This window comes from Molothrus aeneus, chromosome 6 (assembly GCF_037042795.1).
Source record: "Molothrus aeneus isolate 106 chromosome 6, BPBGC_Maene_1.0, whole genome shotgun sequence".
Taxonomy (NCBI): domain Eukaryota; kingdom Metazoa; phylum Chordata; class Aves; order Passeriformes; family Icteridae; genus Molothrus; species Molothrus aeneus.
Genome location: NC_089651.1, coordinates 13,707,091 through 13,722,282, shown reverse-complemented (window position 1 = coordinate 13,722,282; position 15,192 = coordinate 13,707,091). Strand labels below are relative to the sequence as shown.

The 15,192-nt window shown below is 44.6% G+C and overlaps 1 protein-coding gene across 6 annotated transcripts in view; it reads left to right on the top strand.

Annotated features, from left to right (window-relative positions):
• Nucleotides 1-8,630: 8,630 nt before the first annotated feature.
• The window catches only part of PLEKHA7 (pleckstrin homology domain containing A7), a 146,062-nt gene continuing 139,500 nt past the window's right edge, over nt 8,631-15,192 (top strand). For all 6 annotated transcript variants that reach the window (XM_066551555.1, XM_066551554.1, XM_066551553.1 and 3 more), the window contains exons 1-3: nt 8,631-8,715; nt 8,816-8,892; nt 9,021-9,078. In XM_066551555.1, the coding sequence (XP_066407652.1) occupies nt 8,633-8,715; nt 8,816-8,892; nt 9,021-9,078 (218 nt within the window). In that variant the 5' untranslated portion in view covers nt 8,631-8,632. The remainder of the gene's footprint in view (nt 8,716-8,815; nt 8,893-9,020; nt 9,079-15,192) is intronic.

The window sequence follows — 15,192 nt, the reverse complement described above, 5'->3', positions numbered from 1 at the left end:
AGGAGACTATGGAATGAAAAACACTGAAGGACCTGGGCCCAAGCATAGGAAGAAACACCAATAGATGTGGAGGATTGTCAAGAAGGCACATGTGCTAGGATTGTAACAAAAAGCAGGAAGAAACTGGAAAGAAGTGGGATATTGGAAAGCTGTGATGAGGTATGTACACTCCATGTTGCCAGAAAAATAAAGGAGAATGATTAACCCTCAGCTACCTCCTTCTGGAGCCAAGCAGATAATCAATATCTTAGATTCTTTTGCAAAGGGGTCTTTGAAAAAGGATTTGGGAGACCAAGGATTTTGGGAGATTGTCCTGCCTGGCAAAAGCTTATTCAGGAAGAGGACTGAGACCTTGGCAAGTTCCAAGCCTGCTGAGACAGTATCATCTCTGGAAAGGTAGGGCAGAAGATGCTAAAATGGAATCTTGTCTGGAGTCTCGTGTGGGGATTGCTGTTAGTATGCTGAGAGGTGTGGTAACTGATCTACAGAGTAGCAGCAAGCTATTCATGGGTGTATTAAGGAAAATGAGGGGAAAATCTGTTTTATCTCTGACATACTCAAATTTGAAAACATCCTGTTGAACAGGTTAGTTTCTATTACTACTGTCGGGGACTCCAGGGTGAAGTTTTGGGTCTTCCAAAGCAAATGGAGAGCAAACTTAGGGAGAAGCCTGGAAAGTGAATTCCAAGGTCTTAAATTTCTTTGGAAAAAATGTCCAGGTGATGATTGCTGGGAATATGTGAAACTCGGCTTGCCCTAACTGTGATATGTAGTTGCAAAAAATGGCAGTTGCCAAAAGGGCTGGAAAAAGGGTAATACCAGTCATGGAATGGACTCAAAACTGGGGAAAAAAGATTTGATGGGAATAAAGTGAGGTATCTCATACTGGGGAAAGAAATCAAATGCATAATTCCTGAGGAAACATTAGAAAATTGAAAAGTTTGATTTAAAATTTTGAAGATTTCAGTCTTAAGGATCAATGATGTGTTTGCATTTGTCCCTTTTCTTAAAAAAGGATCTCTTCATACTCAGATGTCATGGGATGACAGGGAGTCTGTTTTTATTCATAAATATGGAATTGACTTCAAGTGTCTGCTTTAAAACAAACCAAATGTTGATAGTCACAGGTACATCAGTATTGAAGAAGTGAGGGCTTCTCAGCGCTGCCAGCCTTACATTGTCCTTTGCCAAGGAAAAAAAAAAAAAGAAAAATACCCTCAAGCGTTCATTATAAAATGTAAGTTAAATTTCTGGAAATGATCCCATGACTTTGACACATAATTGTTCTTTTGTACTTCTCCCTTCTACAGATAACTTGAGCACTGTTCAGACATTTAACTATTGCCACCACTGTATAGAATGATAAGACTTGTCATGACAAAATTATGAGTATTTGTTATTTAGTTTAATTTTTGATTACCAAATCAAAATCCTAGTGTGTGGATTCTAGGTGCTGGGTATGTAAATTATTGAGACTTTGTGAAATGCAAAAGAGAGAAAATGAAGAGATGGGACTATGTTAAATATAGTAATCATAAAGCTTGTGTGACAGGAAATTGTAAATTGACAGTAATTAGGGAATGCATTCATTCATTTCTGCTTTTGTGTGCATTTTTGTGCATTTCAGGGGACATGCATAACTTGATTCTATGAATATAATTCTTTTGGGCAAATGGATATTCAGGTGAGAGATGTAATTAGATATACTCAGATGTTTGCATCTAGAAGGTAAATCAGTAGGATGTCTTTAAACATGAAGGACATTTGTAAGGAAAATAGAATTATTTTGAAGATATCTTCTGGATTTCACAAAGGATACTTTCAGTGAGAACATACTTTTGGAAACTGACAGTGGTTTGGAAAAGAACACCTTTTAACCAAAGATAATTACCCGTTTTTCACTCGTAGCAGAGTTCAGCATGTTTAGGAAGGAGAAGTTTGGATTTGTTATGCAGCACCAGTGTTGCCTTCTCAATGTCATTTTCCCATCTGTCTTGCTCAGCAGTGTCACGGTCTGGGCTGGTGCCTGTGTGCAGTCTCCAGTCAGATCCTGCTGCACAGGGAGACAGTGAGCCTCCAAACTATTCTTGTACAATGTCAAGCTCCACATCTTCCTCAAAGGAACTATGGATACAATTTGAACTTGTTTATATTCTTTCCAGTGGCCAGGAAAATGAATAATTCCTTTTTCTGTATTTGGAATTCCTTCAACAATAGATTTACCATTATTTAATCTTTCTTATTTTATCAGCTATATTTATCTTTTGGTGCTCTTAGAATTCTGTTGCCTGACACAAGTCTCATGGAAATTTAGTCTATTGCAAGGAAACTAGGCTCCAAAAATCATATTTTGTCTAAAATTTGCCATTACTTTCCCCACAGCACAAACTGCCCTGTATATAAAGTGTAGAAGATGTTTCATTTAATGTCAGCACTTATAAAAAGGTAAAACACAATCTATTGGCAATACCTTTTCTGTTCTGCTCAAGATTTATTTGGCATTGTACTAAGATATATATTAATTCTGTCCTGGAAGGTGCTTAGGCTGGAAATGGGTGATGCCTTGCAGATGGTGTGCCAAATTTTTGTACATATCTTGTGCCTCTTGCAGCCCTTCCTTCTGTCTAGCTCTCCTGGCTTCTGTAGGTTGTGTGGTTCAACAGAAAACACTCCAGATCAGGAACAAGTATGTGCTCTATATTTAGCCATGTCACCAGTGGTACCATTGTGCAAGTTGCTTATCTTTCTTAACTGTATCAAGGATTGTCCTTCCTCTCCTTGTAAATAACAGAACTCTTTAAATTCAAGAGGTTGCTGTGAATTCTTCCTGTCAACTAGATAGCCACTCAATAAAGGTGCTCTTTGGTACCTATCAGTTAATGACAATTTTTGATGTCCATCTATTTCTAAAAATCTCAACATTTTGAACTAGCATTTCTTTTCACAGAAATATAGACTAAAATGGATCCTGTGATATCTTCTTTTCATAGCTCCTGACCTGAAACAAAATAAGTCTACTTAGAATTTCCCTGACCGAAATTTTGTTTGAGCCAGCCTTTAGAAATTGGTGTTAAGGGAAATACCATGATATTCCTACTTAGGCTGCTTTACTGCTCATTACGTTTGGGAAAATTTCTATGTATCATCTATCTTCAAATTTATCTTGGCATAAAACAAGCTGTTTTCTACTCACTCTGACATGGATGAATGAGGAATAAAATTGATTGATATGTATTAAATCTCATCAACTATATTTTAGTTTCAAAATAATACAATAGTGATCTTTTTGTTATCTTGTTTGCTTTCCCTACCCACTAAGGTAATGTGTAATCTCGGATTTGAATCTTTTTAATTTGTCCTCTTCATGTTTTAAACAATCTTAAGACTTCAGACTGGGAAAAAAATCTTTCTGCATGTTCAATCTATTAAGTGCTTCTTCATCCTACAGCCTGACACTGGCTCTAGCTGTGTGTTGCCCTCTTTTTTCAAATTTCTGAGTTCTGTTGTTACTGTTCTCCTGAGATGGCATTTCCCCATGCTGTCTGAGAATCCAACAGCTGAAGTTGTTTTCTAATTTGAACAGATATACCACAGTGATTCCTTAGTGTAGTTCTTCCATAACCTGAAAAAGTGTTGCAGTTTTGGAGTAACGGCATTGGAAATTTTCCAGGAATGTGGATTTGCCTAAAGTCTCCAAGATCTCTTCCCTATTTCCTCTATTGTGTGATTAATACATTCTTCTGCCTCTAAGAATCACTGTATTAATTTCTGATGTCTTAAGCACTTACCACTGCTAAAAGGGAATCACACTGCACAATCCTGAAGAACAATGTGGTTGCACAACCTATATTTCAGTATAATCAGACAATGAACTGCTCTGAAATTGTCTTGCAAATTAATCCGTCTCACCATGAAACCTTTCATGATTTTAATTCTCAGCTGTTCCAAGCAGAGCTGGAAAATCATGCTAAAAGGCATAATACATGTTTTGCAGCTAAAGGGCATAATACATGGTTTGCATTATGGCTTGTAAGCTTTCTTAACCAGGATTTAATAATTCAGATTCATTACTCTTCAAGTGCTCTGCCTCTGTCTGGCCTCACACCTTTTATAAGTCGTGCTTATGCTTTATAAAATATACAGGTCAGGATGAAAAAGTCATAACTAGCAGGCTTTTCTATGCATTGTACCTCATTTAAGCTTCCTGAAATAGCAGCAGCTTTTGCCCTCTACGATCATCAAATTCAATTGTATTGAATTCTCTGAAAAATAGGAAATAGATCATTAGAGTACACACTATGCTGAAATCCAGCTGTGATTCTGTAACCTTCTAGACACTGGATCTAATTGTGACTGAAGGAAATGATATCTTTTTTTTTTGTGATCCTCTCCAGCATTATTTGCAGATTCCTACTCCATGTTTTGTTGACAAATTATAGCATATATGAAGGGTTGAAAAAGTGCAGGGAAACATGCAGACCTGAATGGTGCAAGGGGTGGGGGTGTGTGTAATGGAAGTGGAAAAAAGAGGAAACGAGAGTATTGGGATGTTGCCACTGCGAGGGTGAAGCTGGGTTGTCAGGGCAAGGGGTGAAAAGAAAGGGATGAGGTAGAAAGGATGTCCATATTAATGGAGTTTATTTTGGAAATAGCAAGGGCATGGAGTGGTAGGAAAAGGGTAATAGTTTTATACTGAAAGACAACAGGTCTGGAATATATATTAGGATAAAATTCTTTACTGTGAGGGTGGTGAGGCACTGGCACAGGTTGCCCAGAGAAGCTGTGGGTGCCCCATCCCTGGCAATGTTCAAGGCCAGGCTGGATGGGGCTCTGAGTAACCAGGTCTAGTGAAAGGTGTCCCTGTCCCCCAAGGGGACTGGAATGAGGTGATCTTTAAGATCCCTTCCAGCCCAAACCATTCTGTGATTCTCTGTTTCAATGAAAGTGAAGACACAGATTTTGGCATACTTTAAAATGTATCACTGCTCACCCAATTTAATGAAGTCATCAAAAAAAGTGTTCCCAGAGGATGCAGACAGAGCAAGGAACATTAGTGACACATTCCTATAAAGCTGTCAAATGTGGGTTCAAACTTGCAGTATTCAGGGACCTCGTGAGGTCTCCCTGAATTACCCAGTTATCAACAAAGGGAGCCTCAAATATTCTAGCTTTTATTAGACCCTTGCTGAAGACCATATTTCACTTCCTTTAGCTGAGTTCCTGATATTGTGGCCTTAAAGTCCTAATTTTACCCCAAATAGCTTCTTCCAGACAGTGCCTCTAGAGTGCAATGAATGATAGGTAATAGAAAAATGTCTGATATCAGCCAGGGAGGACTAGAACCAGAGCCTGAAAAAAAAACCAAAAACAAACAGAAAAACCAGAAGAATCTGGTAATCTTATTAATGAATGATGCCTAAAGGCATTCTTCCTCCAGGGCTTTAAATCACAAACTTCATCCTGATGAGGCCAACACAAGTCAGCTTGTGAACTTTCATGAATCTAGACTAAGTTTTCATCTTGATCTTAATTTTGGAATAGAGCTCTGCAAGTTACAGTAAGAAAATATGCTTTTTCAGTAATGCATTTCTCTGTAATTTGCAGGACTATGTGATAATGTGCTAATGCCTCAGGCACCATGATGCATCAACTCAAGATCTGGTCATATGACAATGGTGACAAATTGAAACAGGGAGTTTCTAACTTGATATAATGGAAGTATTTTCACCACAGGCATATGGGACCTAGCTGCTAAGAGTGGCTGTTGCATTTCTGTCCTTGGAGTATTTTCACATCCTTACCTGGAGAAAGGCCTGGGCCACTGGTCTAAAATCAGTGCTGGCACTGCAGGAGGCTGCACTGGTGACCCCAGTCTTTTTCATTGCAAGAACTGAAGAAAATCAATGAAATGGGATCTGGGTTCACAACAAACACAAGAAAGTGATTCTTCATACACAGCTCAGGTAAGATGAGCATTAGGAGCACTTTGCTGCCTCTGGGTGATAGAAGTTACGTGGGCTCTAGTCTGGATAGGTTCACAGAAAAGATCCATTAGGAGTTGGAGATGGAAACAGCACCTGGAGCAAGAGCTTTCTGAGCCCACAGGTTCTGCAGGCAAGCAGTGGATGCAGGTGCTGGAGCAAAGGAAAGAACCTGGGGAGCTGCACATGACTGCCTGGCTCCTGTGCTCTTTCTTGGCACCTGCTCCTGTTGGGACATGAGACAGACAGAATATTAGGCTAAACAGACATTTTGTTTGACCCAGCACAGATGCTTTTAGGAGCCAAAATCCAAACCACAATAATGTTTATTCAGTGAAGTTACTATTCATTTGGGGTGGATAAGCCTGTTTTGTCATGGTGGACTTAGAAGCTAAATGCAGTGAGTTCTTGCAGCTGATGGAGAATGGAAGACTTGCTCCAGAGCATCAAGACAATGAGTGACTCCAGAGCAAGAGCTGGGCTTAATCTCTTCTGCACAGACCTAAACATGCAATGACACTAAGTAACTCCTATTTGATTGACTTTGGAATTGCACTGGGACTGACTTTATTGCCAAGTTCTGTGATAACTCACACCCAACCAGAATGACTCAGAATTGTTAGGGCTTCTGTGGTGGGTTGACACTGACATCAAGTGCCCACCAAAGCTGCTCTGTGATTCTCCCTCCTCAAATGGTCATGGGAGAGAAAATACAATGACAGGCTTGTGGGAGATATCCCTCACCAGTTACTGTCATTCTCTGGTCTCAATTCCTCCTTAATGCTAACTTTTCTCCCTTTTAAAATCCCTTGTCCAACACATTGGTCAGCATTGAGTCCATCCTGGATGACATTGCCTCTGTTGGATGTAAGGGAAGCTTCTGGCAGCTTCTGATAGACGCCACTCCTGCAGCCCCCCCCCCGCCCCCGCCAAAAAAAAAAAAAAACCAGCCAAACAAACAACATTGCCATGGAAACCCAGTAAGGTTAAAAAAAAAAGGCAGCACAGGAGTTTTAGTATTAGAAATTTTAATCAAAATTCTGACTGAGGATAAAGGGCTACAAGATACTCTCTCCTGCTTCTTAACTGTGGATAAACTAAAATTCTGTGGATTGTTAATGACCATTCCTGGTTGTTAGATAACACTAGTATAGTGTGTATATATACAGTAGAGTATCTTCTCCAATAGTGGTCAAAAAGGGAAATTTACACAAAGTTATCCTGATGCATCAGACCTGCAATGTTGTCTGAAACTGATGTGAAATAAAGCAAAGTCCTCTCTCTCCTGTCTGATGCTGCTTTTCTTGTCTCCTGCTTTCTTCTGATGATTTATTTTGGTTATTTAGAAGGAAAAGCAAACGTTGTCATTTTCCCTGTACTGCAGCACTCTGCCCTCTTACACTCTCCTACTGCATGCTGGCGTTCTCCCTGTTCCCCACAGCCGTGTCCTCAGTTGGTCTCCTCTGTTTTTCTTCACTAACCCGACCCCAGTCAGACCCACCCACCCACCCTTTCCCACCTCTCTTTGCAGCCTGTCTTTCCCGTTTAACACTCTCCTTTCACGCCAAGCCTGCGAATGTCCCATTTCCTGCCTTTTGGATCCCTCTGTCTTCCCCAGTACCAGAACAGCACGAATCCCACAGAGCCATGCCTGGCTCCGCCGCTGCTGCCCTCATGGCAAGAGGCATTTCTGCACCCTGGACCCCTTGGCTCTGTCAGTCCTGCTGCAACTCGCACTTCGGCCAAGCCAAGGCGCTGGCCAGGACTCCCCACCTGGCAGCCATCCCTGCTCTGCTGGCTGGCGCCAGGATGAGAGTAAGAAACCTACGGGCTCTGCTGTAGGGCATACCACTCCTTGCTCGTCTCATCCACTTTGTCCCAAAACCACCTTCTGAGTGACTGGAGCACTTCAGCCGGAGCATGCCCACAGAGCACGGCAGCACCAGGAAGGGTTTTGGTCTGACTGGGAGCCGGCCCAGCCCCACTGAAATGCACCGAGCGGGCTCCCTCACGTTACCGTCCAGCCTGTTTTAGGTCATGGATGAGCACAGGGGCTGGCACAGGTCCCTCCCGGTGCCGGGGACAGCTCTGCTTTGTCGGCCGGCTGCTGCTGCCGCGTGTGTGCGATGTTTTAACCTCGGTGCCCCCGTACCCTGTGCCCGAGGTTCAAAGTCCCCGCGGCCTGTCCGTCCCTCCTCACCTGGCGCCGCGGGGAGCGCGTCCCCGGGGCACGGCGGCAGCCAGGTGCGCTCACACCTGTACATCCCCCGCTCCGGGCGCGGCTCCCAGGGCTGCGGGAGCGGGCCATGGGACAATCCCGTTCCCTCCGCCGGGCGGACAGCGCCTGCGGGGATGGGTGTGCGGCTCCCGGGTGACGGCGGGGGTGCCCGCGGGGGCCGCTGCGCCGCGCCGGGGCCGGCAGCCCAGGCGGGGCCGGGGGGCGGGCGCGGGGCAGCGGCGGACAAAGCCGGGCGGCAGCACCGCGGGCTCCCGCTCCCGCTCCCGCCGCCGTGCCCGCGGCCTCCCGAGGGGCGGGAGGTGTCGCCCCCCGCCCGCGCCGCGGTGGCGCTGCCGAGCAGAGCCGGGCGCTGGGCGCCGAGCAGAGCCGGCCGCCCGCACCCCCGCCCCGGCCGGCGGCGCGCACGGCGAACATGGCGGCGGCGGTGGGGCGGGACACTCTACCTGAGCACTGGTCCTACGGCGTCTGCAGGGACGGGCGCGTCTTCTTCATCGAGTAAGGGGGAGCCTCGGGAGGGGCGCGGGGGCAGCGCGGCCCCGCCGCCGCCGCCGCCCTCCTCGCTAACAGGTGCATGTTTTCCGCTTCTCCCTCGCAGCGACCTGACCCGCCGCACCACTTGGCTGCATCCGCGCACCGGCGAGCCCGTCAACTCCGGCCACATGATCCGCTCAGGTGGGTGCCCGCGGCCGGCGCCCCCTCCTCGCCCCTGCCCCGCGGCCGGGAGGCTCCGCGGGCGAAGTTCTCACCCCTCCTTCCCGCTCTCTCTCTCTCTCTCTTTCCCCGTCCCCCGTGCCTTGCAGACCTGCCCCGCGGATGGGAGGAGGGGTTCTCGGAGGAGGGCGCCAGCTACTTCATCGAGTGAGTACCGGCTCCCGGCCCCGCGCCGACCGCCCAGGGCCGGGGGGCGCTGCTGGCGCGGCTCCGGCCCCGGCCCCGGCCCCGGCTCGGCTCGGCTCGGCTCGGCTCAGCCCGGCCGCCCCCGCACCGAGCCCGCACGTCCGCCGCGCTCATCAGTGATCCGCGCCGGCCAGAGCGGCGCCGTGATGCGCCCTGCCAGCGGGAAAGTTGGCTCCGGGCGCGGCGGGATGCGGGATCCCCCCAGCCGCGCTCCGGCAGTGGTCAGCAACAGGTTTCCTTGGAGGCGGCACTTGAGTTTTCCCTGTTTGTTTGGGGTTTTTGTGTGTGCGTTTGTTTGCGAGCTGGCTGCTGCCCCCCTCCCCGCTATTCACGGTGAGGTTTGCGGCAGGTGGAGCGTTGCCGGGCTGAGCGCCGGCCGAGGTGGAAGGTGAATGGTGGTTTTGTTATTTTAAATGGCTCGTGGCTGTGGACGCAGCCCCGGGAAGTTTTGCAAGTGAAAGGATTCCAGTGTCTCTTCCCGGAGACGGGGCTGAGCGGATGAAGTTGCCTTGCCAGGGTTGGTGGTGGCTGCCGGGATCTTTCATGTGGCGTTTCTTGTTCAGAGGGCAATTACAAGCAGGGATGTGCTGCTCATTGAGGTGCTTTTATTCTATGAGATGCAAGCGTGTTGCAGTAAAGCTGGATAACTAAGATAGCTTCTTTCAAACATCGCAGATATAAGGTTTTTACAAAGACAAACACCGATGTAAAAGTAGAGATTTAATCAAATGAGTAAAACTCTGGTACATCTTGGATCTAGAGTCACGTGTCACGTGTGATGCCTTTGCATTTTCCTTTGCAAATCGGAATGCCTGACAAATTTAATGGAACCAACAGAAAAGGACTGGAAAATGCTCAGACTATCTCATTGCTCCAGTGCAAAACTCCCAGGCTGTTAAGTACTGCCCCAATAACTGCTGACAGCAGTGTCATGGTTGTCCAGTATTGAAATGCCTGCAGAGTGTACCCCAAAATCTTTGAGTAACTTGAGGTTTTGGTAAATATCAAACTTCCAAACCATACTGGGCTGGGTGAAGGAGCAATTGACTGAAAGTATAACAAATGCCTCACATGTAGGATGTTTGTTAAATAAAATTCCAGACGATCCTAAAATGTCCTTTTTTCACCTAAAGTGGAGGAAAAAAAGGCATTCAATCTTCATTTGTCTGAGCCAGAGAATTCCTAACAGTGCTGGGCTGGGCAGATAGTTTAGCCCTTGACTCTTGAGGAGGTAGTAGCAAAGCATTGGAGAGCAGCTCAATAACACTTAGAGCTGCCACCCTTTATCTATGGCCAGTGTGTTGAAAGGAAGGAATAAAAGTTCTGCTGATTGCACAGGCCAGAGATGGAACTCTAAAATGTCCAGTCTGTAAATGTACTGTAAACAGATCCTTTACATGGGTACATAAACTTCTAGGTGTAGGAATACATCTATTTGTTTTGCTGTCTTTTCCAGAAACTTACTAGTGCAATTTTACAACAGCTTAAATTCCTCTTCTCAACTGCTGTGTTTGGAAGACCATCTCTTATCTTCTTTGTCAGGCAGTTGCAAAACTTTTGATTTCTGATCTATTGAATTAGAGTTCTGTGCAGTGCATTTTCATAACTTGTGCTAATAGTGCTCTTTACCTTGGGCTGGAACAGCTGCAGGAAATGAAATAAGGAATGGAGTGTGCTCATTTTACTGAGCAGTTTAATAAATGCAGTCATCTTTAGCCAAGCAAGGTTTTGTGAGGAGACAGAGCAATCTTTTGACATAAATCTGTTCAGTTGAACTGCTTGAGACTAAAGATCCTTCTGATACGGAATACAATATTTAACTCTTCAGCAGTGATACTTCCCCCAGCACTGCTCTAACCTTTCTGATTTCAGCTCAGAGGCTCCCTGAACTTAGTGGAATTTCTCATTTTTTCTTCCATGAGCATACTGAGCTCTTGTTGGGCTCATGTAAACATCAGTATCCTTAGATGATGATTTCCATACCTCACTGCTCTGTTCATTCCTCCTGTGTTGCTTCCACATGATGAGTTCTCAGCTTACAGAAAAGGTTACCGGTCCCTAAACGCATGATTTCACATGTTGTACTCTTAAATTCCATTTTCTGGCATTCCAGCTCTCAAAAGCCATGAGCATTCCTGGATAACTACCCAGTCCTCTCTGTACTGATGACAGTTCCAGTCTGGTGTTGTCTACAGAAATTTCACAAACATTGTTACTCCTTGGATACTAATTTATTGAAGGGTGTCAGGAGGAACATTCCAAGTAACCCCTCCCCCTGTGGTAATTTCCACAATTAATACAACTTATTATAGTTTAACCACATGGGCTGTTTAATGGATCTTGTAAGTCTTATTTCTCTAATGAAATTAAAAGTATTACTAAGTATTACTGCTGTTTTAAATAACTTCAATCAAACATTTTATTTAAACACAGGTTAACTCCACTTACATAAGTGATTTCTGGTACAGGCATCATGAAAATACTAGATAAAATATTAGATGTGAGTTGTCCTTCATGTAAAAATCTCATGAAATCCTATGTCCATTTACTTCCATGTCTTTATTGCTTCTTTCAATACTGTGGACAAACTTGAAACATCATATAGTAAAACAAAGGTTTGAAACATCATAAAGTGAAACAAAGGTTTATAAGGTGGTCAAGTGTCATATCAAAACCAGGTAAGTTTTTTTCCCCTTTCCACCTAACAGGAGTTTAAAAATTTCCTAAACTCCACTTCCATTGGATAGAAGCTTTCCAAATGAACGTGCTGTGGTTTAGAATGTTTTTGGTTTAGAATGTTTTGGTTTAGAATGTTCTGTGGTTGGGCAGCTGTCCTGTGAGGGAAGGGGTGCTCTTTTCCCTTTGGTTATTTACATGAGATGCTTGTCTGAAATCACATTCACTCTTAGCCTTGTTTTGCTCAACTAAGCAAGCCAAGTTCTTTGTGCAGCCCTTTAAGAAGGCCTCTCCATCTGTTTGATTCTGCTGTGGTTCTTCTCTGCACCTCTTGCAATATGAAGTCATCTTTGTTGAATGTGAGTGAACAGAGTCCTCTGCTTTTGTGAGGCTCTCAACCAACAAAAGTGCTTTCTTGGCTTCAAAAATTTCTCCGTTTTCTGCATTTTAGGTTGTTTGCCTATTTAGGGAAGACACCCACACTGACAGCACATGTGAATGCTGCCAATTGACTGAAACATGCAGGTCTTTCTTTACTGCTTTAAATTTTAAGAACTGTAATTTATGTTAGGAAGCTACATTCCAGTTCTTCCCATTTATGCTCATCCATATCTTTGCAAATGATTTTCTCTGTTCCAAATATTCATCAGGTTTTCTTGGTAGTGGCAAACCCTGTTAGGGCAGTGCTGTCTCTTATCTTAAAATCAGTAAATAAAACATTAAATAAGTGATGTATAAACTGATTCTTCCAGATCTCCATGTAGTAGTCTTTGAAAATATCATGGTTGCCACATTTTTTGAGTGCTGAATACAGCTTGCACCACACTTTCCATCTCTGTTTTTGTTTCTTTACTGATGTTTTTCAAATACTTTGTGTTTGTGGGCCAAATGCTTTATGGGAGAGTCTGCAGAAAGGTTGTTGCTGAGCCATATGTGGAGCTGAATGAGCACTGGACAGCACTGGCTCTGGTTTGTTTCTGGTGGTTGTGTTGCTGCTGTGAAATGTTAATTGTGGTTGGCAAACTCTTTGTGGGGAAGGAGATGGGACATGTAGGGAGGGCAGTGACGATGATAAAGCAGTGCATGTGTGCATTACAGTGCAGGTTTTTCTTTGCATTTGCTTCTCTTTTCCTGATTGTCCAAAAGACTTGGGGAAGTTGGAAAGCTTGGAAAGTGTGGAATGCTTTTTTACTACCTCCTTACAGATTTGAAAGATTGAGGTGGCTGTTGGTGTGAAAGGATCTGTTCTTGCCGGGTTAGATACCTAACTGCCTTGGATTTAAATATGTTAAAAATGCGTACTGGTGCTACAGAGGTTCTTTTTGAAAGCTGCAATGGTACTGCTCCTCTGAAAGGTAATCATGCATTCAAATTGTAGCCTAAAATTAGGAACAAAAAAGTAGAAATCAGCACTTAAATATCTCAAGTTAACGTTTTATTTGTTTCTGAAGTCAGTTTCCAGTTTAACTTGGCCTCTTCTTTGGGTAACAAAGTGGACGTACAAGAAACAAACCCATGAAATTGGCATAGCAATAGTCAGTAACTGTTTGCAACTGTAATTCTTTAATTCTTGTATTTAGCCTGTACTGTGTGTAGGAAATATGCATGGTATGTGTTTCAAGTGTTTGGAAATAGCAAAAGAGCAAAGCACACTAAACAGAAGTCTGCCTTTTTAACTTTGGTTCTGCTGTGCCAGGCATGTACATTCACTGAAAACCATACAGGAGCTCAGATTCACCCACAGTGGGCTACAGGTGATACCCACTTGATGATTATTTAATCACAGAAGCCCAAAGGGGAGGAGACCATCTGGATTATTGAGTTCAGTTCTTTTGATTATCTGAGAAGATTGTTTATAATCTCATTAATAAATTTAATCAACAGGTTTCTTCTGCCCTGCAGAAATTCCTGTCTTCTCCTCTCCTAGTAAGATGTTGAAAACGGAATAATTTTTTTGTGGCTGTTTGGGTGGGTTGAAACACTGTTTACTGTAGGTGTTCCTTGACCTGCTGTAAACAAATTATTATTTCTTGCTCTGTTCTCCATGATGGTTATTGCTGTAGAAGTAAAAGATGCTGGAGCACTTAGCTACTGTAAGGAATAGTGATGACCCTCATGATGAGGTCCTCATCTGTGTAGATGATGTCCTTTGTGGTTCTTGACCCTGTGCTTGAATAAAAGGTAATGCATGAGTAAGTACATGAACTGACATGAAACTCCCCTGTGAGGTTGGGTTCGCTTCACTGTGTCACTGCTGTGCATGTCCAGTTTGAGCTGGGGAGCGTTCCTGGAGTGGAATAAAACTTGGGTAGCTGGAACCATGTGAGAACTTCATTGTAAATGATATGTTCACACCATCTCTAGAAAATGTGAGGATAGTCTCTGGTGAAATGAATGGGTTTTGTGTGCTATGGAGTGTCATGGGGAAACTTCTAGGGAAAGAAACCTGGAGTGGTTCCTCAGCAAGGGGCACAAGGCCTAGTTTGGGTAAGCCTGGGCGCGCCAAGTGCAGCAATGCGCATTCTGGCCACCAGTGATAGCCCACGGGCAGGAGCTGCCCTGGAGGGGGACTGGGCTTCACGGAGGTCATTGTACGGGTGGAAAAGCGGGTGTGGGATGGAGAAGTGGAAGAAAAATGCGAGAAGTGGCTGTTGAGGTGAGAGGCGAGGGTCGGGGAGCTGCTGTCCCATCCCGCAGTTCTGCGGGAGCAATCCATGGTCTTCAGCGGCCTCTACTGGCTCCTGGCAGCAGGAGGAAAGCTGCCAGGCTGGGTGAAAACCCCTGCTGGTTCTTCCTCTTCTCATTTCAAATTTTCTTGGCAGGAAGCGTTCCGTCTGGGCTGTGGGAAAGCAGAACTATACACAGTGAAAGTAACTCTCACCGCTTGTACGGATTTCTCTCTGTCTCTTTCTTGCCCTTCGTTCTCCCATGTTGGGTTTGCTCAGACAGCCTGTTTATTACATTTTGTTGTCCTGGATTTTGAGCAGAATTGAGCTGGGAATATTGGATCTGCTGGTTGGATACAGTAGCTGTGTTTCATTCCAGCTAGTGGAAACAATTCAGTGTCCTTTTGGATGGCAGTGAAAATGGGAGATCACTCATTAATGAGTGGAATAAATGCTGATGGATTTGTGCTCAGCAGGGATGGCCAACAATTGCAGAGAGCAAAGGAAGGGCTTTGTAGTTCAGCTCCCAGAAAATGGGAAAAGGATACTTTGTGCATGGTGGCTGAATTTCAGAGTGCCCTCTGGAAGGGCAAGCCTGGAGCTGTGCCTAAGGAAAATGCTGTGTGTGGTTTGGTTCAGCAAGGTATGTGAATGAAGAGGGATGTGGTGTGCATTCCTTAGGGGAGGGAGGAGCACCTAAGGGAAGGTGCTGGAGTTTGTTTGTTTTTAAAGC